This window comes from Oryctolagus cuniculus, chromosome 9 (genome assembly GCF_964237555.1).
Source record: "Oryctolagus cuniculus chromosome 9, mOryCun1.1, whole genome shotgun sequence".
NCBI lineage: Eukaryota > Metazoa > Chordata > Mammalia > Lagomorpha > Leporidae > Oryctolagus > Oryctolagus cuniculus.
The window spans coordinates 103,617,681-103,645,286 of NC_091440.1; the positions used below are offsets into that span (position 1 = coordinate 103,617,681).

The 27,606-nt window shown below is 49.7% G+C and overlaps 1 protein-coding gene across 6 annotated transcripts in view; it reads left to right on the plus strand.

Annotated features, from left to right (window-relative positions):
• The window catches only part of ANO2 (anoctamin 2), a 387,627-nt gene that overhangs the window by 132,369 nt on the left and 227,652 nt on the right, over positions 1-27,606 (plus strand). For all 6 annotated transcript variants that reach the window (XM_070049342.1, XM_070049346.1, XM_070049344.1 and 3 more), the window contains 3 exons: positions 1,030-1,085; positions 7,550-7,591; positions 14,895-14,959. In XM_070049342.1, the coding sequence (XP_069905443.1) occupies positions 1,030-1,085; positions 7,550-7,591; positions 14,895-14,959 (163 nt within the window). The remainder of the gene's footprint in view (positions 1-1,029; positions 1,086-7,549; positions 7,592-14,894; positions 14,960-27,606) is intronic.

Genomic DNA, 27,606 nt, shown 5'->3' on the forward strand with positions numbered 1-27,606 from the left:
ACACACACTCCACGAGCCGTCGGGGCATGATGTCATCACAATGGTACAAAACCCCACTGTCCACTTATGAGAGAATAAGGGCAGGAGAGCAAGTCATGTCTTGCTTCTCATATAAAAACAGTTTGGACCTCAAGGAACCCACAGAGAGGGTCGTGGGGACTCCCAGGGCTCTGCAGGCCACAGTTTGAGAACTCAGGTCCTGCTGAGCCTACTACCCGGGGCAGGTTACAGACAGGAAGTCATACCACCTGGTGTAGGAATAGGGAATGTGAGAAAGGGGATCCCACCAAGTGTGCTGGGATATTGTGGTCACCATTAGAGTTACCCACACACCCCCTCCTGAGCCGTCCCTGAACACAGAGACTCTCAAATGCTGACTATGCTCGTGGTGATGGCCTGGGCGTGCTCGAGGCTTGATGGGCAGTGGTGGGCTGACTTTTTGGGGACAGGAGGAATATGAAGTTTGAGAGAGCATATTTGATATTAAAACATACTTTTGCATGGAAAAGTACTATTCTTAGACTAAGAATTAAAACTTAAAGATTTCTAGACTGGGAAGGACATAAGAGTAAATGAGAGTGGAGTGATTCTCTGCTGGGAGGTAGGTGAAGATTTAATATTTATCAAAAAAAGAAGGGAGAGGAGGGAGTAGGGTGCCGCTGTTAAGCTGTAGCTGGGTTACCCATGTCCCATGTCACAGTGCCTAGGCTGGGGTGCCAGCTCTGCTCCCAGAGTCCAGCTTCCTGCTAATGTGCACCTGGGAGGCAGGTGATAGCTCAAGAACTTGGGCCACTGCCAGCTGTGTGGGAGACCAGGCTGGAGTTCCTGGGCCCTGGTTGCAGCCTGGCCCAGCTCTGGTTGTTGCAGACATTTGGGGAGAGAACCAGCAGATGGTAGATCTCTTGTTTCTCCGTCTCTCTGCCTTTCAAATAGAATGAAAAATCTTAAACAACAGCAACAAAACTCCACAAGAGGGCTGAGAAACGCTTGCTCTCTGGTTACTTTTTCCATCTTCCTTTCTTCCTGTAGGTATTAACTCTCTGATCGCGAACAATATCTATGAGGCTGCCTACCCTCTTCATGACGTAAGTATCATCTCTTAGCACAGTGTTTGTAGTCTTCAAGAAGTTGAAAGCTCCAGGCAATGCAGTGAGTGAAGACACCCAAGACAAGGCAGGGTGATGCTGGCACTGCTGGGTGACCCTGGTGATCCTGGTACTGCAGTGTCTTGGCTGCTTCTGCCCTGCTCATTGCTGACAATGATTTCCAGTTTGCTCTTCGCCGATCACCTCAGTCTGTCTCTCCAATGAGTTTCCCAGATGGCAAAAATGATCTGTTTATTTTTTTTTTTATTTCAGTGCTACCCACACACCCTGCCTTTGGTTTTGCTGCAAGTGTGAAAATTTGGCTATGGCATATAGTAGATTAAAGGGAGTAGATGCTGGGGAAGGTGTGGATGGTGGTGGAAGGAAACCCAAAGGCCAGGGTAATACCTAGCCTGGGCTCTGGCAGAAAATAATGCCTTACATGTGAGAGATCTGTGCAGGTGTGACATTCTTCATCTTTAACATGAGGGTATGTATGAAGGGGGGCTCTTGAAAAATGTCATGGAAAATGTGTATTATGCAAAAAGGCAGGGATTTCAACATTATGTTTTGCAAAAAAGAAATTTACCTTTTAATTTCATTTTCCATGAAATTTTGGAAATGCCCTTATATTAATGTAAGTTTTTTTTTTTTTAATTTTAACTTTTGAAGCAACTATCTCAAAATTCCATATGTAGTTGTTTGGGTAAACAAAGAAAAAAATAACCACCATGAGAGCTTTTCCTGGCCAAGAGTAGTGCTGTGAGCATCCAATGGAGAATGCAGTGATGTTTTTCTAGAAAATTCTGTCCCTTGAACTAAATGATGCCCTGGCCTCACCATTGCTCTTATGGGTCACATATTTAGCTTCTGTCACGCAGTGGTGCCCCATGAGGCCAGCTGCCCCACCCAGATGTCTCAGATGGCAATCCTCCCCTTCCTGGCATCTATGCGAGTGGTGTCTGGGTTCTGCTGGTTTTGGACAAGGGTGCGTGTGTCTCGTGTCATAGGTGACAGTCATGTAATGTGCTGACCCATTCACTGGCTCAGGCTCTGCAATTGCACTACCTCCCCCCCAAGAAGCCTTTTATTTAATGAGTACAAATTTCACAAGTACAACTTTAGGAATACAGTGATTCTTCCCCCCATACTCGCCCTCCCACCCACACTCCCACCACTCTTCCTGTTCCCTCTCCCCTTGCCAATCCCATTCTCCATTAAGATTCATTTTCAATTAATTTTGTACACAGAAGAACAACTCTATACTAAATAAAGATTTCAACAATTTACACACACAACACACACACACACACACAAACTGTTTGAGAACTAGTTTTACAATTAACTCTCACAATTCATTGAGGACAGAGGTCCTGCATGGGGAGTTAGTGCACAGTGATGACTGTTGTTAATTTAACAATTAACACTCTTGGCTGGCGCCGCAGCTCAATAGGCTAATCCTCCGCCTGCGGTGCTGGCACACCGGATTCTAGTCCCAGTTGGGGCGCCGGATTCTGTCCCGGTTGCCCCTCTTCCAGTTCAGCTCTCTGCTATGGCCCAGGAGTGCAGTGGAGGATGGCCCAAGTGCTTGGGCCCTGCACCGGCATGGGAGACCAGGAGAAGCACCTGGCTTCTGACTTTGGATCAGTGCGATGTGCCGGCCGCAGCAGCCATTGGAGGGGGAACCAACAGCAAAGGAAGACCTTTCTCTCTGTCTCTCTGTCTCTCTCACTGTCCACTCTGCCTGTCAAAAAAAAAAAAATAATAAAAAATAAAAAAATAAAAAAAGAGAAAAAACAATTAACACTCTTATGTATGATGTCAGTGATCACCCAAGGCTCTTGACATGAGCTGCAAAGGCTATTGGAAGCATTTTGAATCCACATTCTCTGTCAGTATTTAGACAAGGTGATAAGCAAAGTGGAAGTTCTCTCCATTCAGAGAAAAGTACATCCTTCTTTGATGGCCACTTCTTTCCACTGGGGTCTCTCTCACAGAGATCTTTTATGTAGGACATTTTTTGCCACAGTATCTTGCCTTTCCATGCTTGAAGTGCTCTCATGGGCTTTTTAGCCAGACCAGATGCCTTAAGGGCTGATTCCAAGGTCAGAGTGCTGTTTAGAGCTATTGTCATTCTGTAAGTCTGCTGTGTGGACTGCTTCCCATGTTGGAACATTCTCTCCTTTTTAATTCTATCTATTATTATTACCAGACACTTGATATTATTTATATGATCCCTTTAACACTTAATCCTATCTATATGATCACTTTAACACTTATTATAGTCACTTTAACACTTAATATGGCATTTTTACCACCCAGCCTAATGTGATTTGGGGTCCCCTCGCAAGTTTTAGAACTGTACCCTTAGAAGTAGGTCCATAGGAATGTATGAAGAACTATACAGTTTCACAGTTACAAACTTCTGCCTCCCTCTCTTATTCCCACTCTTATTTTTTACTGAGATCTGTTTTCATTTGACTTTATACACATATGATTAACTCTATGTTATGTAAAGAGTTCAACAAATAGTATGAAGAAGAGACAAAAAAACTGTTCCATGATAGTCAAGACAAGGGCTGTTCAAATCATTGCTTCTCAAAGTGTCAATTTCACTTCTACAGATTTTCTTTTAGGTACTCTATTAGTTCTCATAGATTAGGGAGAACATATGGCATTTGTCCCTTTGGGACAAATACTTATTTCATACATACTTATTTCATAAGTATGTATGTATTTCATAAGTATGTATTTCATAAGTATGTATGAATGTATAAGTATGTATGTATAAGTCATAAGACAAATACTTATTTCATACATACTTATTTCACTAAGTATGATGTTTTCCAGGTTCATCCATTTTGTTGCAAATGATGGGATTTCATTTTTTTTCTTTTACCTCTGTGTAGTATTTCATAGAGTACATATCCCATGATTTATTTTTTTAAAAGATTTATTTATTTATTTGAAAGCCAGAGTTAAAGAGAGGCAGAGGCAAAGAGAGAGAGAGAGAGAGAGAGAGAGAGGTCCTCCATCTGCTGGTTCACTCCCCAGATGGCTGCAATGGCTGAAGCTGTGCCTATCCAAAGCCAGGAGCCAAGAGCTTCTTCCTGGTCTCCAATGTGGGTGCAAGGGACCAAGGAGTTGGGCCATCTTCCACTGCTTTCTCAGGCCATAGCAGAGAGCTGGATCAGAAGTTAAACATCCAGGACTCAAACCGGTGTCCATATGGGATGCTGGAACTGCAGGTGGTGGCTTTACCACTGTGCCACAGTGCCAGCCCCCCCCCCCATAATTTCTTATCCAGTCTTCAGTTGATGGGCATTTATGTTGATTCCATGTCTTAGCTATTGTAAACTGAGCTGCAATAAATATGGGGACGCAGAGAACTCTTTTATTTACTGATTTCTTTTCCCTTGGGTAAATTCCCAGGAGTGGAATGGCTGGGTCGTATGGTAGGTCTATATTCAAATTTCTGAGGTCTTTCCAAACTGCCTTCCATAGTGGTTTTACCAGTTTACATTTCCACCAACAGTGGATTAGGGTACCTTTTCCCCCATATCCTCACCAGCATTTGTTGTTTGTTGATCTGTGTATGAAAGCCGTTCTAACTGGGGTGAGGTGAAACCTCATGGTGGTTTTGATTTGCATTTTCCCTGATGGCTAGTGATCCTGAGCATTTTTTCATATGTCTGTTGGCCATTTGGATTTCCTCTTTTGAAAAATGTCTGTTTAAATCCTTTGCCCATTTCTTAACTGGGTTGTTTGTTTTGTTGTTGTGGAGTTTCTTGATCTCTTTATATATTCTGGTTATTAATCCTTTATCAGTTGCATAGTTTGCAAAAAATTTCTCCTATTCTGTTGGTTGCCTCTTCACTTTCCTGAGTGTTTCTTTTGCAGTACAGAAGCTTCTTAATTTGATGTAATTTCATTTGTTAATTTGGGCTTCAATTGCCTGTGCCTCTGGGGTCTTTTCCAAGAACTCTTTGCTTGTGCCAATATCTTGCAGGGTTTCCCCAATGTTCTCTAATAGTTTGATGGCATCCGGTTCTAGATTTAGGTCTTTAATCCATTTTAATGAATTTTTGTGTAAGGTGTAAGGTCGGGGTCCTGCTTCATACTTCTGCATATGGAAATCCAGTTTTCCCTGCACCATTTGTTGAAGAGACTGTCCATGCTCCAGGGATTGGTTTTAGCTCCTTGGTCAAATTAAGTTGGTTGTAGATGCATGGATTGATTTCTGGCATTTCTATTGTGTTCTATTGGTCTATCCATCTGTTTTTGTACCAACTAGACTGTTTTGATCTGGCATTGTGATGCCTCCCCTTTGTTTTTGTTGTATAAAATTGCTTTAGTTATTCGAGGTCTCTTGTGTTTCTATATGAATTTCAGCATCATTTTTTCTAGATCTGAGAAGAATGTCTTTGATATTTTTATATCTGAGAAGAATGTCTTTAGTATTTTGGCATCACATTGAATCTGTAAATTGCTTTTAGAATAATGGACATTTTGATGATATTGATTCTTTTAATCCATGAACATGGAAGATTTTTCCATTTTTTTGGTATCTTCTATTTCTTCCTTTAATGTTTTGTAATTCTCATAGTAGAGATATTTGATATCCTTGATTAATTTTATTCCAAGGTATTTGATTTTTTTTGTAGCTATTGTGAAGGGGATTGATCTTAGAAGTTCTTTCTCAGCCGTGGCATTGCCAGTGTATTCAAAGGTTGTTGAGGGCTGGTGCTGTGGCGCAGCAGGTTATTTCCCTGGCCTGAAGCACTGGCATCCCATATGCACGCCAGTTTTAGTCCTGCTGCTCTTCTTCCAATCCAGCTCTCTGCTGTGGCTTGGGAAAGCAGTGAAGGATGGTCCAGGTCCTTGGGCCCCTGCATCCATGTGGGAGACCTGGAGGTAGCTTCTGGTTCCTGGCTTTGGATTGGCATCGCTTCGGCCGTTGCGGCCATCTGGGGAGTGAACCAGTGGATGGAAGACCTCTCTCTGTCTCTACCTCTCTCTGTAACTCTTTCAAATAAATAAAATAAATCTTTAAAAAAATAAAAGCTGTTTATTTTTGTGGATTGATTTTATATCCTGCTACTTTACTATATTCTTCTATGAGTCCCAATAGTCTCTTGGTGGGGTCTTTTGGATCCCCTATATAGAATCATGTCATCTGCAAATAGGGAGAGTTTGACTTCTTCTTTCCCAATTTGTATCCCTTTGATTACTTTTTCTGCCTAATGGCTCTGGCTAAATTTTAGCAACAGTGAAAGTGGGCATCCTTGTCTGGTTCTGGATCTCAGTGGAATGCTACCAAACTTTTCCCCATTCAATAGGATGCTGGCCATGGGTTTGTCATAAATTGCCTTGATTGTGTTGAGGAATGTTCATTCTATACCCAGTTGCTTAGAGTTTCCATCATGAAAGGGAGTTGTATTTTATCAAATGTTTTCTCTGCATCTATTGAGATAATTGTATGTTTTTTTTGTTCTTTCTTTCTTTCTTTCTTTTTTTTTTTTGACAGGCTGAGTGGACAGTGAGAGAGAGAGACAGAGAGAAAGTCTTCCTTTTTCCGTTGGTTCACTCCCCAATGGCCGCTACAGCCGGCGCGCTGCGGCTGGCACACCATGCTGATCCGAAGCCAGGAGCCAGGTGCTTCCTCCTGGTCTCCCATGCAGGTGCAGGGGCCAAGCATTTGGGCCATCATCCACTGCACTCCTGGGCCATAGCAGAGAGCTGAACTGGAAGAGGGGCAACCGGGACAGAATCCAGTGCCCCAACTGGGACTAGAACCCAGGGTGCCGGCACGGCAGGTGGAGGATTAGCCTAGTGAGCTGCAGCGCCGGCCTCTTTAGTTTGTTAATGTGATGTATCACACTGATTGATTTGTGAATGTTGAACCATCCCTGCATAACAGGGATAAATCCCACTTGGTCTTGGTGAATGATCTTTCTGATGTGTTTTAGGATTTGATTGACTAGAATTTTGTTGAGGAGTTTTGCGTCTATGTTCACTATGTTCTTTTTCTCTGTTGCATCTTTTCTGGGTTTAGGAATTAAGGTGATGCTGGATTCATAGAAAGAATTTGGGAGCATTCTCTCCCTTTCAATTATTTTGAATGACTTGAGAAGAATTGGAGTTAGTTCTTCTTTAAATGTCTGGTAGAATTCAGCAGTGAAGCCATCCGGTCCCGGGCTTTACTTTGTTGGGAGCTGCAATTGCATTTGCAGGCATGCAAGGGGGAGTCTCTTCATGTGAGGCATTGTCCCAGTGAGCATCATAAGTGTGGATGAGTAAGAAATGGAACATTGGCCCCTTACCATGCCATGCCTTTGACTTTCCTTAAATGGAAATGAAAAAGAGATGACACTAGAAAATAAAAAAGAGAATCTGTTCTCTCTTGGTGTCTGGTTTTGATCATCCCGTTGACTTAATCCAGTGTCCCTTTTTTTTCCCTCCAGGGTGAATATGATAGTCCGGGGGATGACATGAATGACAGAAAGGTAAGCCTGCCTTGTGGTGCAATGAGTGCTTTGCACACACAAAGCCATTGATGGGTGCAGTATTGGACAGAAATGCCCTGGATGTTTTTATTTATCTACTGATCTATTTTTTAGAGCAATTTTCCTATAGCCACCTGCAGTGGTGGTGTTTGGAAATGGGAAGACCATGTCTGGTCATCCCAATGACTGTATGCATATTTATATGGACCCTTCTGTGGTTTAGTTCCTGGGGACCAGAGATGTTGACCATCCTAAAACATATCAAGGTCCCACCCAAACCCCCTGTCTCATCTTCTGATGGAAAGAGAGCAACCATTGAGCATCACAGCTAGTCCAACTTCCGTAATTATGGCTGCAAAAACTGAGACCAGAGAAGTTGAGCACTCTGCCCAAGATCCCACTACCACAGTGAGGAGATGGGGCTTGGAACACCTCTGACTCGCGGATCTGGAGTCTGTGCTAAAACCGTCTATCTGACCATCCGTATCTCATGGGTTTTTCCCTGGTCGTCTTTAAGCTATTCTGCTTAGCCTCCAGGTAGATAAGTAGAGTTTTGCCACTCCCAAATTAGAGATGAGAAATTTGAGGGAAAAGGTGGCATTTGCTCTGAGAAACTGGGGAATCTGAGGTTACAGTTAGGGGAGGGCCAAGCGTCACACTGGCAACAGGATCCCTCTGCTGCCCGTCACAGCTCCTGACAGCACAGCACTGTCCCCGTCCCTCACCCAGAGCTTCTCATTGTCTAGTGATATAGTCCACCATCCTGCAGGTGCCCTTCTCCTGTCCACTAGTGGGGACACATGCCATCCTCCCGCCCAGGGTCTCCCAGCCTGCAGCACCTCTCGTGAGCAGAGGAGGGTGGGAGAGGGTGGGAGGGACGAGGAGCTGAAGCTCAAGACGTCTCCCTGCCCCCAACTCTGTTGTCTGGAAAATCATTCATCCCCAAGTTGCCTTTTGAGCAGCCTTCTTTTTATCCTGCCTGTTAGTCCCTGTTATGAAGTGTTAAGTATTAAAAACATAAAAGGTCTTTTCCAGAAATACTGCTGTGATTGCTTACACATGTCCTCTCTCTGCCTGCCCAGGGAATCTGCTGTAGTATTTCGATGTCTTAACCTCATCTGTTTTCTATCTGATGCTAATAGTCTCGGTGTTTAATTTCCTGAAAAGTCCTGATCAGATTTAAAGGAAAAGGAGGAAGCACTTCTCCCCACATCTCACCTCTCTCACCCAACCATTTTCTGTCCTCCCACTCTCTAATTTCATGTTCCTCCCCTTTAAATGGAGATCGCTGCCCGCTGTCTGCTTAAGAAACCTCCTGCTGGGTGGTGGTGACCCTAGACAGAGACCAGGAACGCACAGTAACTCATGGGACCTTGTCAATGAGCCCCCTGTTCCGGCAATGATGGAGCGAAGTCAGCTGTAGACTACTCCACATATCCATGCATTTGCCTTTGGAAGGATATTCTGTGGTTATTTTCCTTCCATAAAGTGTTTTGCTTCTGTTGATATAATGACGTAGGGAGGGGTGGAAGCTGGGAGGCCGGGAGCAACCTGCCTGATGGAATGGCCTTCTTGGTGGGTAATTCCCAAAGCCAATGGCCTGGATGTGCCATGAAGTGCAAAAAGTGTGGTTGAAAGACAAGAGGTCCCATTCTTGCAGCCATTGCATGGGTTTGCTGGCCAGTCCTGGGGGCCTCACTGCCCTGTGCCCGGGTCACGGTTAGGAAAGTGATTGCAATTGGGAAGCTGACACCCAGCGTGGAGGGCAGGCTGGTCCCAGAGTCTGTGAACGATCATGAAGTCAGGCCCGGGGCCGTGGTGTCCACATCCCAGCCGGTGCTCTCCAGCCGTGCAGACACAGCATCTTCTGTATGGCAGGGGGGTCCTCAGTCACGTGTGGGTGGTGCTTAGGCTGCCTTCTAGAGGGGAAAGTGCAAAATGCCTCTGAGTCTGTGCAGCCTATCTGTGTTGATTACGCAGTAGGAGTCAGGTGGGTGGGGAGAGTCACGTGCTCTTTCCAGATGCCGTGGGACGGATTCTGATTGCAGAATCAGAGGGGGACCCTTTAGGGCTGGTTTGCGATGAAGTCTCAAGTGGCCTACCCTCCAGTACTGGGGTGGTCTCCCTCAATCTTCTTGCAATTTGGGGCTGTTCCTGTGATCTCCAAGGTGTAAGCTCATCTCAGGCAGACGCCAGGCAAGCCCAGAGGCCCTGGAGAATGGCAGTCTCTGTGCCCACCGGCTTGCTTCCTGCCTCGCCAGGTCTTGATGACCCAGGCCGGGGGAGGAGCTACCAGTGTCTCCCTCTCCCCTATCCTGTGGGGTCATTAAGAAGCGGCTTCCTCCTGCAGGGGAGCAGAGCTTTCCTACCTCCCTTGGAGTCAGGGCAGCAGGAGGAGGGAGCAGGATTTTCCCTGGCTTCCAGCAGCTGCCCTGGCTGTCTTGTTTCTGGGCAAATCTCAGCAAAGATACTGTTGCTGTCTTCTAGGGGCCACTGGGACCTTGTGGCTCCCCTACCTACTTGCAGGGGAGAGCCCAAGGCACTGGAATGGGATTTTCTTTAGCATTTTCAAAGCCCTCGGTCCAGCCTCCAATGGGTGGGAAGAGAGTCCTTCATGCATTTTGAAGCTTGCCTTTCTGACAACAGAGGGGGCTTCTCTTGGTCTCACTTGAGGGTTAATTTGGTGATGTGGCACCTCTTTCCCACTACCATAGGAAGGAGTTGGAGTTCCTTGTTGAATGTTCCAGCAGGTCTCTGAATCTGGGCATAAAATCCAAGCCTCTTCCATTCAGGGCCAACCCTCCCCCATGAGTGCCTGTGAAGTGGTTTCAACTGGCATCTGTGTGCCTCCCCAGGTCTTGCTGCTTCCAGGGGGAGCTTGTGGCCTCAGGCCCACAGTCCCCAACACCTTGCTGTTTTCTGCTGATGCAGAGGGTCATGACGAGGTTGTTCTTTTAAAAAATATATTTATTTACTTGTTTGAAAGGCAGAACTACAGAGAGGCAGAGAGTGAGAGAGAGAGAGAAAGGGAAAAAGAAAGGTCTTCCATTCTCTGGTTCACTCCCCAGATGGCCACAATGGCCGGAGCTGTGCCAATCCGAAGGCAGGAGCCAGGAGCTTCTTCCGGGTCTCCCACGTGGGTGCAGGGTCGCAAGGACTTGGGCCATCTTCCACTGCTTTCCCAGGCCATAGCAGAGAGCTGGTTGGGAAGTGGAGCAGCTGGAATTCAAACTGGCGCACATATGGGATGCGGGCGCTGCAGGCGGGGTCTTTACCCGCTACACCACTGCACCGACCCTGGCAATTCCTTTGTGGTTTCATGAAATGTTTAAATTGATGCCCTGCAACCGGATATGATTCCCAGGGAGCGGCACCTGCTGCTTGTATGTTCTGACCCATCAGGAGGGGTGGCCCTGTGGGTTGTCAGCTGCCCTGAAGGCTTGGGGTCAGTCATGCCTGAAATCACGCTGAGGGCCTCTGCAGTAGGGCACTGTGCACTAAGGAGAAGCTTCGGCCTCTGGTTTATTTGTAGCCTTGGCCAATTGGTGAAGAGAGGACGTGGTGTAACTCTAGGGGAGAAAATGGATTTGCTAAGAGCTGCATCAGAAAGTTCTAGACTCTGCAAGTTGAAAGGGACTGTCACATGTTACTGTTTGGTCTAGTCCTCCTGGGGCAGAGACTCCCAGGCATGCCTCCCTTCACCCTGACTGCCAGTCTGTCCTGGGGCCCTGGAGCCTGGAGCTGAACATTTTCCACCTGTTTTTTATTTTTTTTATTTGACAGGTAGAGTTATATAGACAGTGAGAGAGAGACAGAGAGAAAGATCTTCCTTCCGTTGGTTCACTCCCCAAATGGCCACTATGGCCGGCGCTGCGCTGATCCAAAGCCAGGAGCCAGGTGTTTCCTCCTGGTCTCCCATGTGGGTGCAGGTGCCCAAACACTTGGACCATCCTCCACTGCCTTCTTGGGCCACAGCAGAGAGCTGGCCTGGAAGAGGAACAACCGGGACTAGAACCCGGCGCCCATATAGGATGCCAGCACCGCAGGCATTTGGAGATTAACCAAAGTGAGCCATGGCGCTGGCCCCGATCCACCTGTTTTTAACAATGTGTGATCGAGCATCCATGGAGATCAGGAAGTCTGTGGAGCTCCTTGGGTCTCTGCTACCCCTGCACGTGACGGAAGGGCAGGTGAGCTGGCCTGGGCAGATCCCTGTGGGCGTGCAGGCATGGTTGCTGCATCACCTTGCAGATTTGGTTCTCTTAGCTCCAGTTCTCTTTTCGGGGTTCCCTCCTTTGTATCCATCTAGCCCTTCTGTATCAAATGGATTTTTTTAAACAACAAAAACTCTTTTTGGTTATTTTTGAGAAAGAGAGAGAGAAAGAGAAAGAGAGAGAGAGAGACCCCATCTACTTGTTCACTTTCCAAATGCTCACAATAGCCCCTATCTAAGGACAAAGCCAGCAGCCAGGAACTCAATCCAGGTCTCCCATGTGGGTTGAATGAACTCTTCTGTCACTGCTGCCTCTCAGTGAGCACATTAGCAGGAAGCTGGAGTCCGCAGTAGGATCTGAGTATTGGACCCAGGTACTCTGATGTGGGACATGAGCTTCTTCATTGCTAGACTAAAAGCTTGCTCCTCAAATAGCTTTCGTGGCTTATTTCTCATCTACATTTACAAGCTGTGGATGCAGCTCTGTGCTGGGAAGATGCCACCCTGAGACAAGGACTTTCTGGAAGGTTCTGGGATCCAGCAAGGAGTAAGGCTTCGAGGCTGGCCCTCAGTTTGGACTGGAGTTGACTGTGCTAGGCTGGCTTCCTGGAGCATTTTTAGTTTTCCCACTCAGTGGCCATCAGATGCTCTGAGATTCAAGTTCTAGTAGGACACAGGACTCGGGCAGGAATTTGCTCTAGAGGTCAGAGCCTATGAGGCAGGCGGTGACGTCCCACAGCCCTCAAGGGGGTCCCTGCCTGTATCTCCTGACGCAGGCTGGCCTCCCTTTGGGCCACACATGGTGTCACTATGACAATGAGGTGCTGCTAGAGCCCACAGTTTGCACTTGGGAGAGGGACTCAAAACCCAGAGCAGCAGAAGCATTGCAGATGAGGGGAGGAGGAGATGTGCTAATAGTGAGAAGATCAAGTTAGAAGCCACCACCCTGGAATGAGCGGCACTGATGCTCATGAATTCAGATCTTCCTCTGCCCGTTCTGCACCTGTCTTGGTTTCCTTCTTGGCAAATAGCAATGGCAGGGACAGTCTGTGCCATCAGGGTGTGTGGCGTTTCTGGGTCTGGTTTGCTGGGAGATATCATGGCAATAAAAGTCTGCTGCCACTAAGTAGGAATGCTAGGTATCATTTCATTTTTTATATCATGTCTTTAAATAGTCTTAGGTGCAGGTGTAGGGTTGATGTTCAGCGCGGTAGCTCAGATACCAAACTGCAGTAAGTTGCCCTTGAATGATTTCCTTGTGAATTCTGTGTCATGTGCAAGGAGCATAATATTCCAAGTCTGTCCAGTCCAGATGTATAATTGGATTAAGTGCTGTTATCTATTCAGCATGGCTTTCTAGGTGAGATCTGGTGATGGACTGGTACTGCATCGCTCTATTTGCTGGTGGCTGCTAGGTGAAACCTGCTGGCCATGCGTTGGAAGTCAGAGTACCGGGTGCCGTGGTTTTCCTCTGGCGTTGTGCCTGTGCTGGTTTTGCCACAGTTGGCGCGAGCTCTCACTGCCTGATGTACTCGGTGCGCGGTTTCCTCCCTTGTCCTCTTGTGTGGGTTCCACCCCTGGAACCCCTCTTGTCAGGGTCGCTGGTGACCTTCAAGTTGCTTCCCCATTCTCCTCTGACCTCACGACACTGGGGATGACCTTTGCCATTTCTTCCTTTAGAGCTCCCTCCTCGCTTGGCTTCTGGGACATCCGGTACTTCTGACTCTCCTTCTCTGCACCACTGTTTGCTCCTCCCATCTCCTTGCTGGTCCCTTATCCTCCCTGTTACCCCTAAATGATGCAGTGCCTGGGGCCCAGGCCTTAGGCCTCTTCTCCGCCTGGTCTCTCTTCCTTGGAAGTCCCATCCTTCGTGTACTGACAACTCCCAGATTTCGATCTCCAGGCTGGACTCTCCTCTGAACTTCAGATTTGTATGTCCAACTGCTTGCTGCACATCCCTGTGTGATGTCTCAAGGGCATTGCACATTAATGCATCCCGAGGTGAACTCTTGGCTCTGCCCTTCCTAAGTTGTTGTTCTCACAGTCTTCTCCAGTTTAGGCAATGGTATCAGCATTCACCAAGTTACTCTGTTGCTAGGGCTGCATTGCCATTTTCTCTCACCCCACATCAAATCCACAAGTGAGTCTTGCTGGCGCTACCTCTAATATATAATCAGAGTCAACTGCTTCTTACCTCATCTCTCCCTGCCCCCATGGCTGAAGCCAGCATCTCTCAATTGGACCATTACAGTCACCTCCTTACCCTGTCCTCCACAATCTCACACTGTCGCTGCTGACCTCCTAGTGGCTCCCAAGACTTTAGCACAGCCTACAAACCCCTGACTGATCGGGTCATGCTGGTACTTCCTGGAGTTATCCCCCATTGCTGGTACTTCCTGGTGTTATCCCCCATTATTCTCTGCAAGCTCCCTCTGCCCCAGCCCTGCTGTGGCCCTTGTACCTTGTAGGACACACCATATGCAGCTGCCTCACAGCCTTTGCACAGAAAGAGGGTTCTTCTGCCTGGGACGTCCCCCATTTCCTTGAGGTCTCAGCTCAAGTGTCACCTCCTCAGAGAAGCCTTCCCTAGCTTTCCCACCCACAGCAGTTCTACCCCTCTCCTTATTTTTCTTCATGGCATTTATTAATTCTCTGTCTCTGGGTTTATACTTGTATTCCCACAGCAGGTGTAAGCTCTAGTATAACAGCAGTGACTTTGTTGGTTAACTGTCATATCCAAGGTCTGGACAGTGCCTGGTGTATAAATGTTCAATCAATGCTTGGTAAGTGAGTGGCCAATGGATGACAGGGCTCATTTTTTGGGACTGGACAAGACAAAAGAATAAAGAGGGAAGAGTTAGGCTTACTAGGCGGAGGACTGCCCCAGAGTATGATAAAGGTCACCTCTGTAATTCGGGGAAGGAAAGGCCAGTTTCTTTAGTCTCCTGACCTTGGATGTGTCCTTTGGGATGTCACATGAGAATTTTCTGGGCTTTAGGGATAAGAGTTTAACTTGTCAGGATGCACAAGAGAAAAGAGGAATGTTTGCTCACCTCCACTGCTAATCTGGTTCCTCCTTCTCTTGCTTAGCTGCTGTACCAGGAATGGGCACGCTATGGAGTGTTTTATAAGTTTCAACCCATTGACCTCATCAGGTAAGTTGCGGGGGTGGATTGTGTAGTGGGGACGCCTTTGATGCAAGTCATCAATGATTCAGTCTTCTTGGCCCCTGTAGTCGCTTGTCCAAGTACAGAGACCTGCTAGTGTGTCTTATGGTCGCCTGCTCTGTGTGTGATGGGTGGGGAAGCTGCGGAGGGGTAGGACAGGAACTGGGGCTGTGAGGGGCAGAAGAGAACACAGACGTAGACTGCCAGGCCCCCAGCACTGGGGTCTCTCCTTCCCTGCCTGCCCTTTGAGGCGGGTGGAGACCACCTCTCAGATTCTTCTCCTCAAACTTGTCCTAGGGAAGCACTTAGAGGAAGCAGATTCTTGAGTGATGTCCAGGTGGCCATGGTAGTTTTTAAAAATGTTTATTTATTTGAGAGAAAGAGAGAGAACTCCCTTATTTGCTAATTCACTCTCCAAATGCCTGCGGTGGCCCTGAGCCGGGAGCCCAAAGCTGGGAGCCTGGGAACAGAGCCAAGGTCTCCCATGTGGGTGGCATGGATCCAACCTGAGCCATTACCTGTTGCCTCCTGGTGTGTGCACAGGAGGAGCACAGCTAAGATCTGAAGACAGGCATGTCAACATGGACACAGGTGTCCCAAGCAGTGGCCCAACCATTAGGCCAAGCCCCTGTCCTGGACACAGTGTTGGTCAAGGGGAAGGGGAGGAGGAGGAGGCAGGCTGTCCTGAATGGCCTGACAGGGAACCCAGGCCCTTAATGACCTTTCCAAATAAAAGGGGAGGAGAGCCTGCGTCCTGGAATCCCTCCCCTCACTGCTGCCTAGCACCAAAAGTCGTCTGAAAGAGCTTGCCAGAATGCAGGAGGCCTGCCTCGCCTAAAATGGGCAGAGGGCTCTAGAAGCCCAGTATGCTCTCAGAGCCCAATTTCTGTCCTGGGTGGAGGGATGGGTGGCACACCAGGCCATGAGAAGTCTGAAACCGGGTTCCCATCTGGGCGTGGCCACCGTGTGCTCCTCTTTCTTTGCATGAGTCAGTTCCTTCTTTGGTCTTCAGGGCCCTGGTTGTCCTCAGTTGGGAGGCTGAACTGAGGTGTGTGAGGCATCTGTGAGCCAGTCGGCAGAGCATCTTCAGGTGGAAAAGGCAAGGGCTCTGGAGTGTGCACAGGAGGCCCTGGGGCTGCCTCCGTGGCCTCCCTGCCACTCAGTCCCCTGTGGCTCTTTTCCTGAACTCCTCAGTCACCCTGCAAATGTCCAGAGCCTTCCTGGCTGATTGCCCTGGGCTCAGGCTATGCGAGGGGCAGCAGCCAGAAGCATTGTGTCCAGAGGGAGGATTCTAGATTCTTCTTGGGAAAAAGAGAACAGCATGGGGGCCAGCATTTGGGCAGGTTCCCTTCCCACCTGGAGAGTCAGTGGCCCTCCCTGGGAACTGGGACAAGCAGGTGTTTGGTCCAGCTGAAGGCCATTAACAGAAGTGCTTGGGTTGGGAGCTGTAATGGGCAAGTGTGACCAAGGCCCCCCACCAGTGACTCCCATTCCTTGGCTGGCTTTGGTGCATGGCTCAACCTGGGCAGCCTGGGGCACGTCAGGGTGGCTCCCTCTGTTCTTGGTGGACTCTGATTGCTTTCTCAGGATCACATATGGCCACCCACTCTGTCGCTTGTGTTCTCCAACTACCAACTTCGTTTATTAAAGAAGTAGGATGGAAAAATAAAACTTCTCCCTACCTGAGAGCCCCGACTTCTCCCTGCAGACCTCAGGTGACTCGCTGCCAGCTAAGTGGGGAACGGCGGCAACCCAAGCAGCCCCACCTTCAGGGGCCTCTGGGGCCCGGAGAGCTGGAGTCTGTGTTGACGTGGCACCTGGTGCAGGAGGCTGGCTGTGGCTCCTCGCAGAGCAAGGACAGGGGCTTGGCTGGAGGGAGGGGCAGGCTGAGCTCCAGACGCTGGCAGGAGGGGAAAGGCAGTAGTGTGGGTGGTATGTGTATGTGTGTGTGTGTGTGTGTGTGTGTGTAGGGAGTAGGGTCTGCCCAGTGGCATCAGAGCTCTCAGACCTCAAGGGAGTGCTGGGAAGAGAAGTGAAGGCAGCGGGGGAGGGGCGGGAGAGGGAGCAGGAGTGGGGGCATTAGGGATAAAGGTGGGCAAGCAGGACTGAAAAACCTCAGAGGAAGGAGCCTGGAGAGTGGGGCGCGGCTTCTTGCCCTCAGCAAGCTGCACCCTAAACCCATCATCGCCCACCGCTTCGCCGCCATCTTGCCTCCTGTGATGCGGTCCAAGCCGTCTCCTTCCTCCGCACCGTCCTCACGCAGCCTGGGAGCCCGGCGACCCCTGGCTGCCCCCTCCCTCCCTTCCCACTCCCTCCTCTGACTGCAAGTCGTGTGGGTGCTTCATGAAGCCGCTTCCTCTCCACCTTTCTTGCCTCCACCTGTCTGGTCCCCTGGGCCCTGCAGCACAATAGCTTTGCTCCGTGACTGCTTACTAGCGTGCACGGCACCCTCCTGTGCTTCGGCCAGAAGCTGTGCTCTCGTGATCTGTGTTGAAGGACATGGAAGAAGGCGGCGCTGTCTTCCACAAGTCAGCTCCAGTTACTCGTGGAAAGGCCTGCCTAGTTCCTTGGGCATTCAGCACCTCATTGTTATTTTACTTTCTTTATTTTTAAAGTTAGTTTCAAAAATATTTATGGACTTGAGAGGCAGGGGTTGGGGGAGAGAGAACGAGAGTGAGCGAGCACTCCTGTCTGGTGGGTATTTCCCAAATGCCTGTAATAGCCAGGGCTGGGCTGGGCCAAAGCCAGGAGCTGGGGGCTCCAGGTTTCGCACGTGTACGATAGGAACCCAGGCGCTGCTGCCTGCCGGGGTCTGCAGTGCAGGAAGCTGGAGTTAGGAGCAGAGTCAGAACGTGAACCCAGGCAGCTCAGATGTGGGATGCCCGTATATTATGCACCAAGTCGCCTGCCCCATCAGCTCCTCCTTTTCAGCACTGAGCGTCCGTCCCTCCTCTGGAGCCCCAGGGTCTCTCCTCTATATTGATCCATTGGAAAATTCTAAAACACTTGTGTGAACATTGAGAGCTCTGGGGCCTGGACGATCAGTTTCAAGTTCAAAGCCCCTTAAAGCCTAATCTGGGTCTGCGGGGTTTGAGACTCCCAGATGTTGACAATGGGCAGAGGGGAGGTAAGGTGCCCTTCCCTGCGCCCCTTGCCCCTCGGCCCTGGCCTCCACCAGGTGCACCAATGTCCGTGCCCAGCAGGTTGCACTGTGGGACTGTTGATGGGCCTCTCCACCTTGGAGCCTACCTTAGTTCTGGGAACACTGGGGCCTGCGGGCCTGAGCTGACTCTCTCTCTCTCTTTCTCTCATTGTGTGTGTGTGTGTGTGTGTGTGTGTGTGTGTGTGAGAGAGAGAGAGAGAGAGAGAGAGAGAGAGAGAGTTGAAAAGCTCCCCAGGGAAGCATCCAGCAGGAGCCCAGGAGAACAGGTGCAACCTGGCCCAGAAGATTCATCTGGGAACTTGCAGCCAGTGGCACTGTGCCCTGGCAGAAGCCAGGTTTGTGGTGAAGAGTGTGGGAAAACGATGCCTGAGCTGGACCCGGATGACTCTTTCTTTCTTCTGATTCCATAGGGAGACATGGGAGGGTCCTCATGGCCAGAGGAGGGGATTCAGCCGAACCGGCCTGGTTCAATGCCTGATGGACCCCAGAAAGAAGCAATTTTTATTTTCTGGGTGTAACCTGAGGAGCTGAGGCCTTTACAATTTGTAGAGATCCAATCCAATACCAGTTAGAGTCTTGTTAGCCCCTGTTTGTTCACTGATATTCCCATCTGCCCAAGGCTGATTTCCTTAGCTTGGAGCTTTTGATACAGATGAAACAAATAGGCTTTAAACATCTGAGTTTGACTTAGTGCCACACTAGTTTGCTGAAACTCATGGACACATTTTTACTTACTTTTTTTAAAGATTTATTTATTTGTTTGAAAGTCGGAGTTACAGAGAGAGAGAAGGAGAGGCAGAGGCAGAGAGAGAGAGGTCTTCCATCTGCTGGTTCACTCCCCAGATGGCCACAATGGCCGGAGCTGTACCAATCTGAAGCCAGGAGCCAGGAACTTCTTCTGGGTCTCCCACATGGGTGCAGGGGCCAAAGGACTTAGGCCATCTTCTACCTCTTTTCCAGGCCACAGCAGAGAGCTGGATGGGAAATGGAGCAGCTTGGACTCAGACCGGCGCCCATGTGGGATGCTGGCACTGCAGGTGGTGGCTTTACCTGCTACGCGACAGCGCCGGCCCCTACTTATTTATTTTTAAGCATCTGCCACTGCTTGCCCATGACAGGATGAGAGGTTTTAGAAGTCTGTAGGCTTAGGGGCATCGTAACCTGTTCATGCTGCAGCATTCATCCAGGGCATTGGGCAAGGGGCACCTTCACCAGGCCCAGCCCAGAGTGCGGTTCAGAGAGGTCAGAGAATCAGCCCTAAGGCAGGAAGCCTGGCCGTGTGGCAGGTGACACTGTGAGATGTGGGACAGCGGGGGGCACTTCCTGCAGGTGGTACCTGCCACCCTCTTGCTGTCCATCTCTGGGCTTTCTCCAGCGCCACCCATGGAGAGCCTGCCAGAGCCCTGGCACCGCCAGAGCTGGCTCTCCCACCTCCTCCAGCAAGGCAGGCAGTGCGATTTCATCCACTTCTCCTGGTCTGCAGCCCCACGGGATCCCTCTCATCTGAATCCCTCCAGAGGGCAACAGAGGAGGCCATGTCCTTTCTCAGTGGGCTTCTCAGCAGGCCGGGTTCGGGCAGACCTGGCTGCAGCTGGTGTGGGGGAGGGGATGGAGAGAGAAAAAAATGTTGATCAAGCCATGATTAATTATTTCCTGAGCCCTGCTGCCTTCCCTCTAGATCCTTCCCTGGGATTCCAAAAGGCGATACTGCTCAGTGTGATAAACATATAGCGATGCTTACAATGAGCAAGGCTCTTTGCTTGGCCACATGGAGAGGTGCACCAATGATTAAGGAGGAGTTGATGCCCGTTAGGACATAGCAGTTCTGCAGGAGGACAGATGTATGCCGGGCAGGATGATGTGGGGGCTGTAAGGACAATACTAGCATGCAAACATAGCCTGAGACACAAGTGAAGTCATTGCTACTAGAGAATAAAGGAAGACTTCCTGGAAGAGGTGGCGCTTGGATGAGGATTGTTGGTTTCTGGGAGACCGGAGGTTGAAAAATGTGTCCCCATTGTTAGCCTGGACCACCCTATTTATCGGTTTATTATTTAGTCAGATACTGATGATCAAGCCAGAAATTACACTGACCCAAAGCCAGATCTTGCATCGCTATTGAGTGGGAGTGGTCAGCCCAGAACTTGACTTGCAGACCTCATTTGTATGTGTGTGTGTGTGTGTGTGTGTGTTTGACAGGCAGAGTGGACAGTGAGAGAGAGAGAGAGAGAGAGAGAAACAGAGACAGAGAGAAAGGTCTTCCTTTTGCCGTTGATTCACCCTCCAATGGCTGCCACGGCCGGCGCACCGCGCTGATCCGATGGCAGGAGCCAGGTACTTCTCCTGGTCTCCCATGGGGTGCAGGGCCCAAGGACTTGGGCCATCCTCCACTGCACTCCCTGGCCACAGCAGAGAACTGGCCTGGAAGAGGGGCAACTGGGACAGAATCCAGCGCCCCGACCAGGACTAGAACCTGGTGTGCCAGCGCCGCAAGGCAGAGGATTAGCCTAGTGAGCCATGACGCCGGCTGCAGATCTCATTTGTAAGGGTTCTGTGCCAGCCTGGCCCATGTCCCTGGTTCTGTTCTGAGAGCTAGCCTGGGATCCAGGGTTTCGCCACTAGGGGAGGCGAAAGAGGGACAATACGTGTGGTGGCATCCAGCTGGGGATATTGTTCATCCTTGAAAGAAGGAATATCTTGTGGCCCTGAGGATGTTTCTGCCACTTCTGAGGGTGTGAGAGCAGAGCAGACGGAGGAGGGCAGGCGGCACTGGGTCGAGGCAAGGCTGCAGCAAAGATGCTGGCGTTCTGTGTTAAGTGTGCTCTGTCTTACAAGTCAGGCTTCTAGTTAAATCCCCGTGTGAAGGCTCTGTCCTTCCCTTTCTCTCACATCTTCCAGTGCCACTCTCCTCCAGTTTGTACCTTTCCAGACGAGGGGCAATGGCTCTTGTGCTTGACCAGTGGGAGTGGAAGCTGGAGTGGGTGACGCTGTCAGTTCTTGTTCAAGACTAAGGCCAAAGACGCTGTTGGTTCTCTGTGGGTGTTCTCCCAGCCCCACAACAGCCTTCCATAGCAGGTGGCTCCTGTTTCAGATCAATTCAATATTCTAAAAAGAAACAACACGTGTGAAGCATAGAGACAGAGACAGACAGACAGACACACATAAACTCACACACACATACACACACACACACACACACACACAGAGCTCCCATCTTTTGGTTCACTCCTCAGATGTCTGCAATGACTGCAGCTGGGCCAGGACCTGAGCTAGGAGCCAGGAACGCAATCCAGGTCTCCCACATAGGTGGCAGGAACCTAATTATTTGAGCCATCACCACTACCTTCCAGGGTCTACACTAGCAGGAAACTGTAGTCAGGAGCCAGAGCTGGGTATTGAACTCAGGCACCATACTGTGAGACGAAGGTATCTCCATCACTAGACTAAATGCTTTCTCCTAGAGTGATTTTTGTCTCACTTCCAGTAGTGTCAGCCACATGGGACAGATGGTGATGCTGTGGATAGTTGGGGAAGAAGGAGCTGTCTCTCTTATGTCATGTCCTGTTTCCTAAAGAGGAGAAGAAGCTGATATGGTCTGGACAGATGTGACAAGCTATCTATTTTTGTGCTGTCTTGGTCCTTGGTGTGCAGTAAACCCTCAGTTACCCAGAACCTCTGGGAACAAACTGTGGCATCCCAGAGGCGGAGAAGCTTAGGGGTGAGAAGGTTCCATGCCTGGCCCTGGAGTGAATACATGGGGAATTCTTCTTGCACCATATCCATCTAGCAGATGCCAGCCTGGGCTTGCTTTTTCCTGCAGCAGGCACTGCCTCACCTCAGGGGCAGCTTGTTTCTCTGCTACTCGTGGAGCCAGAATGAGAGCTCTGGCTGCAGTTCTGCTTCCTGGAACTGTGTAGGTCAGTGTCTCAAACATTTAAAATTAGCTGTTGTGTCCATAATGGTTCGACGATGCCTAAGCCTTTTTTCCTGTACCCAGAGCACCCATGGGGCGTCTAGCCTGTCCTTATGTGATATGGGCTGTTCAAATAGCCTCACCCTTGTGACTGTCCTCCTTGGGACTCACTGGCTTGGGAAGCCCCATGCAGGAGCCTTGTTTGTGCTGCACCTGGTGTGGTGAAGCCAGCGTGGATTTTACTCCATCAGACACTGTGCTGGGGAAGGGTTTCAGCATGGCCCACTCAAGGAGCTCAAGGTCAAAGCACAATCTCCAAGCTTGTAGATGACTCTTGGGCTTTTCTGGGATATGAGGGGACCAACTGATGGATGAAATTCACAAGTAAGTGTGTGGCTGTAGGAAAGCAGCATAGGGAGAGAACTGACCCTCGCCTCCCCCAAACTACCTTGTACACTGATGGGTACAGAGGTATCAGCCATACCTAAGGCATCAATCACTGGGAGTGACTGCAACTCCTTCTAGAATCATCCATGTGATATGTTGCTATAGACCCTTGAAATTCTTGGAAAGCATTTTAGAAACCAAACTAGGATTCTGTGACTCAATGACTTACTAAGACTTGGCAAAGCCTCACAAGTGTCCAAATTAGGGCATCGTACCTAACGAACACTCAAGAGATATTTTGTGAAAGGAAAAATCATGTGATAAAAGATTTGGAGAGGCTCCACCTGGAAAGAGATTACACAAGTCAGGCTCCCTGCATTAGGGAGAAAAGGGAGAAGGAGCTAGGGCAACACTTGTTACACTGAGACATGAGCAGAGTGACCTGCTGTGTAGTCCTGAAACCCTGCAGCTCCTGCGAGGGGCACTTCCTGGAGTCCAGGAGCAGTGGGTTCCAAATGAAAAGGACTCCGTTTGAGCTCCAGCCTCATTTCCAGGGGATGTGGTATTTGATAAGCCTTTCTGTTTCAAGCTTCAGTTTCCTTGGCTATAAATAGGAACCACTGCACCTGTCCTACCTGCCCACAGTATTATTGTGAGGATTAAGATGAAGTGTTGTTCAAACATCCTGAGGATGGCTATGGGTCTGGTTCAATAAAAGTATTATTTTTTTTTGACAGGCAGAGTGGACAGTGAGAGAGAGAGAGAGACAGAGAGAAAGGTCTTCCTTTGCCATTGGTTTACCCTCCAATGGCCGCCGCAGCCAGCGCAGTGTGGCGGGCGCACCACGCCTATCCGAAGGCAGGAGCCAGGTGCTTCTCCTGGTCTCCCATGGGGTGCAGGGCCCAAGCACTTGGGCCATCCTCCATTGCACTCCCTGGCCACAGCAGAGAGCTGGCCTGGAAGAGGGGCAACCGGGACAGAATCTGGTGCCCTGAGCGGGACTAGAACCCGGTGTGCCGGTGCCGCAAGGCAGAGGATTAGCCTAGTGAGCCGTGGCGCCGGCCCAATAAAAGTATTATTTATCTGCTCTCTAGGGGGGAATTACAATATTCACCAAAGCAGCAGAATTTTCTGTTGTTTTAAATACACTTTATATGTGTGACCTCTGCCTCTCAAAAGCCCTGTACAGTGGGTATTATTATTTTTAGATTTTATTTGTTTATTTAATTGGAGAGAAAAAGAATAAAGAGGGGGCTCCAATCCACTAGTTTACTCCCCAAATGCCCATAACCTCCAGGGCTGGGCCAAGCTGAAGCCAGGAACCAGAAACTCAACCCAGGTGTCCCACAGGTGTGGCAAAGACCCAAGCAATTGAGCCATCACCTGCTGCCTCCCAGAATGCACGTTGGCAGAAAGCTGGCGTCAGGAGGAGAGCTGGGACTTGAACCCAGGTATTCTGCTGTGAGCTGCAGGTGTCCCCTTTTAACCATTAGAACACACACTCTCCCAGCAAAGTGTGGATTATTACTGCATTTTACAGATGAGGACATTGAGCTCATGGAGGTAAAGGCTTCGCAAGGCCCCAGCGAGCTCACCTGGGATTCAGCCTCAGGAGACTGTCTTTTCCATTGCATCTGTGGCTGACGGTCTTAGAGCTCTTTGCGGCTGATGTCAGGCAGCGCTAACCCCCTCAATGACCCATCTCCCAGAGAAAGTTGTGGGGTAGTTTGCTGAGAAGCTTGGCACACACACCATGGGCAAACCTGTGCTTTAGGCTGCGGTCATCTTTATGGCCATCCCTCTTTGCACACAGCGGGGCTAATGGGTCACTCTCCAGGCCTCTGTTAAGTGACCCTAGAAGGCCATGCTTTTGATTTCTCATTTCCAGCTCCTTCCACATTGCCAGGTTGTCAGCTGTCACTTCTCACTATTGCCAGCTGAGCAGTGTCTCTTCCTGCCTCTGATTTGCTGCTTTGTGTCAGAGGCGGCTTCAGCTGCCAGTCAGCACCATGCACTGCACAAGATGCTTCTGTCCCTCCTGGAGGCTGGCTCCTGGTGGGCGTGGGCATTTGGGAAGGGTCTGAATGATGGCTTTTGTGTCCCAGTGAGAATGAAACGATGCTTCTGCAGCTCCCGGGGCCTCAGGGGTGGGACCAGAGTGCTTGGGACCCTATAGGGTGCCTTGGCTGTGAAGAGTGAGGTTGGCTCTCCTTGCTTGTTTTAGGAGGTCCTAAGAAACCCAGCTGGTCTGAGACATTTCTTAAAATCAATCCCAATCTCTTTTTTTTAATTTAATGAATGCATTTTTACATAGATACAACTTTAGGAATACAGTGGTTCTTTCCCTCATGCCCCCCACCCCGCTTCCTTCCCACCTCCCATTCCCTCTCCCATCTCCTTCTTCATTATGGATCCTTTTTAGTGTGGCTTTATATATAGAGGACCATCTCTATGCTAATCATACCCAATCTCTAAATAATGTGAGAGCTAGCCCCTGCATCGGGGTCTCCTGGATGCAGGACTCTCTCCTGGGTATGGAGCCAGCGCTTCAAAAAAGATGGAAAATGGGAGCTTGAAATGTAGTACTGGGACACATGATACTTACAGAAGGCAACTTCCAATGTAGGCCACGGAACTCTCAAGGGAAAACCAACAGACGGCTAATGTACAGAACGCTGCACAGCAAGGTGGGACGAGGTGGTGAAAGGTTTGGAAGGGCTTAGGCATTTGGTGTAGTTGGTTAGGGAAAAGCAAGACAGGACAGATGAGTTGTAAGGAGGAAGCAGAGAGTGGAAGGAGGGAAGGAATGGGGCTTGGAGACCTACAAGGGACCACGGAAGCTTTCCTGTGCAGGAGATGCCAAGAGGCTCAGGCGTGGGCTGAGCTGGGAGAGGGGCTGTGCAGGAAGCACTGGGACTGAGACAAGTGGTTGCCGTGTTGGAGACAGTATAGGGGGAAGGTAGGGGTTAGATAAAGGGGTCCTGACTGGCAACAACAGGGATCCTCACAGGTGATCCCTGGGATATAGGGAGGTGGCAAAGACAGAGGGTTCAGGAAGGGTTTGGGGACTCATTGTGCTTTTGGCCATATAGGTGAGAGCAGGGAGGCCATGGAAGACCAGATCTTCCTTCACTCTTTCTCCTGGAGAAACCTTGGGTAAGTCACTCAGCCGCAGGGAACCCACAAAGTTCACCTTGCTTAACAGTTGCATCTCCTCCATCAAACCTGTAGACTGTACGAAGGCAGGTGCAATTCCTTGGTGGGAGCCCAGGGCCTCAGTGGATCCCAGGGACTGATCGTGCCCTCGAAGGAGTGAGGGGACTGGCACTGGGATGAGTTCCCATGGACACGGCCCAACTGTTTGATCCCGTGAGCCACTGTTTCACCACATGTCCCTGGAACCCCTGCACTCCCACTTCTGCTAATGATATTCCCCGGAGTGGTGTTCTCCACCCACACCACATGGGTTTGTAACCAACATAAACAGAAAACGTCTTAACACATTAAATAGCATCGGTGGAACACACGTTACAACAGCCACCACAAGATAGCTCAATTTAATTAGCTCGGCACGCCCAGGCTTTCTGCACAGGCACATGCCTCTGTTTTAGAATCGGAAAACCACAGCATTTTGTGGGTCTGGAAGTCACAGACATACGAATGAAAAAACAATTAACAAAACTTCAAGATCCCTGCCTGGGAGACTGCTGTTTCTGGAACCTTCTTGGGCTTATGTCAAGGTATCCAAGGATGTTGACAGTTGGGTCACTGCCAGGGTCGTTTGTCTGCCCCTGGCAAATTGGTTGGCTCAGACATGAAGAGGCAGGGGACGCGAGAAACCTTCTTTGAAGGCTCAATCCTCGGAGTCTTGGCTCCACCTTAGGGGTCTCTCCTGGAATCCATCTTCAACTGAATACAATGGACAGAGATGGAGATGGGGGTTGGAGAATTGGGATTTTTTAAAAAACAGAGTGACAGAGAGCAGGAGAGAAAGAGATCTTCCATCCGCTGGTTAACTCCCCAGATGACCGCAGTGGCCGGGACTGGGAGGCTGAAGCGAGGATCCAGGAGCTCCATCTGGGTCTCCTACGTGGGTGGCAGGGGGCCATGCACGTGATCCATCCTCTGCTGCTGTCCCAGGCACATTAGCAGGAAGCCGGTGCTCCGATGTGGGATGCCAGTGTGGCAGGGGGTGGCTCAGCTGGCCGCAGCACAGTGCCGGCCCCAGAAGTGGATTTTGAATTTTCCATTTGAGCATGTTAGTTTGGAGGAGGGTAAGGGCCTCAATTTCAGCTGCTATCAATTCTACAAAATGACAGCAATTCCTCCAGTTGGTTTTCTGGCAAATCCTCAACCCTGGGCCAAGAGGTCAGGCTGCTCTGCAGAGACACAAGTCCACCTCAGACAGAGGGTGTCTCTGTGCTCTGCTCAGGGCCATGGGGTCTCTGGAGAGCCCCTCCTGATGCACAGGGTAGAAGTTCCTTGCTGTGGTTTGCACATTCATCAGTGAGATGTTCTGCTTTCTAAGCTCTGTTTCCTCCTTGTGTCCAGTCCTGTGTGTCTCCCACTGGGATACACCTGCTCCTCTCTGCGGGTTTGACTTCCACGGAGGAAGGAGGTTCAGCCTCTGATGGTGTAGCAGGCCGCCTGCTGTGTCAGGAACATCTCTCTGGGGACCGTGTGAGAGAAACAGAAGCTGGAGCCTCCAGACTCCTACCTCTCACTGCTCAGCTAAGGGAGAGACTCACTGGGGAAAGAGATCCAGGAGAACATACAGTTCAGCTCAATTTCATTCAGATATTCATCGGGCACCATTTGCATGTCAGGCACTGTTTTAGGTGCTGGAGATAAAGTAGTGACCTTGGGTGATTCGGTACTTGATCATCTGACCTGGGACACTGGCAGGTGACAGTCAGTTACTGTCAAATTCATGTTGCATAACAAACCATCCCCAAATCAGCAGCCTACAGCAGCAGCCATTTGTTGTTGTTTTTCATGCTGAGTGGGGAAGCCCTGCTCAGGCTGAGAGCTGGTTGGGTTTGGCCCCAGGCTTCAGATTGAGTTTTCAGAATGAGGGTTTGGCCTAGTGGTTAATAGGAGGCTTGGGACACCTGCATCCCATATCAAAGTGTCTGGGTTTGAGTCCCACTTCCAGTTCAAGCCCCTGATCCT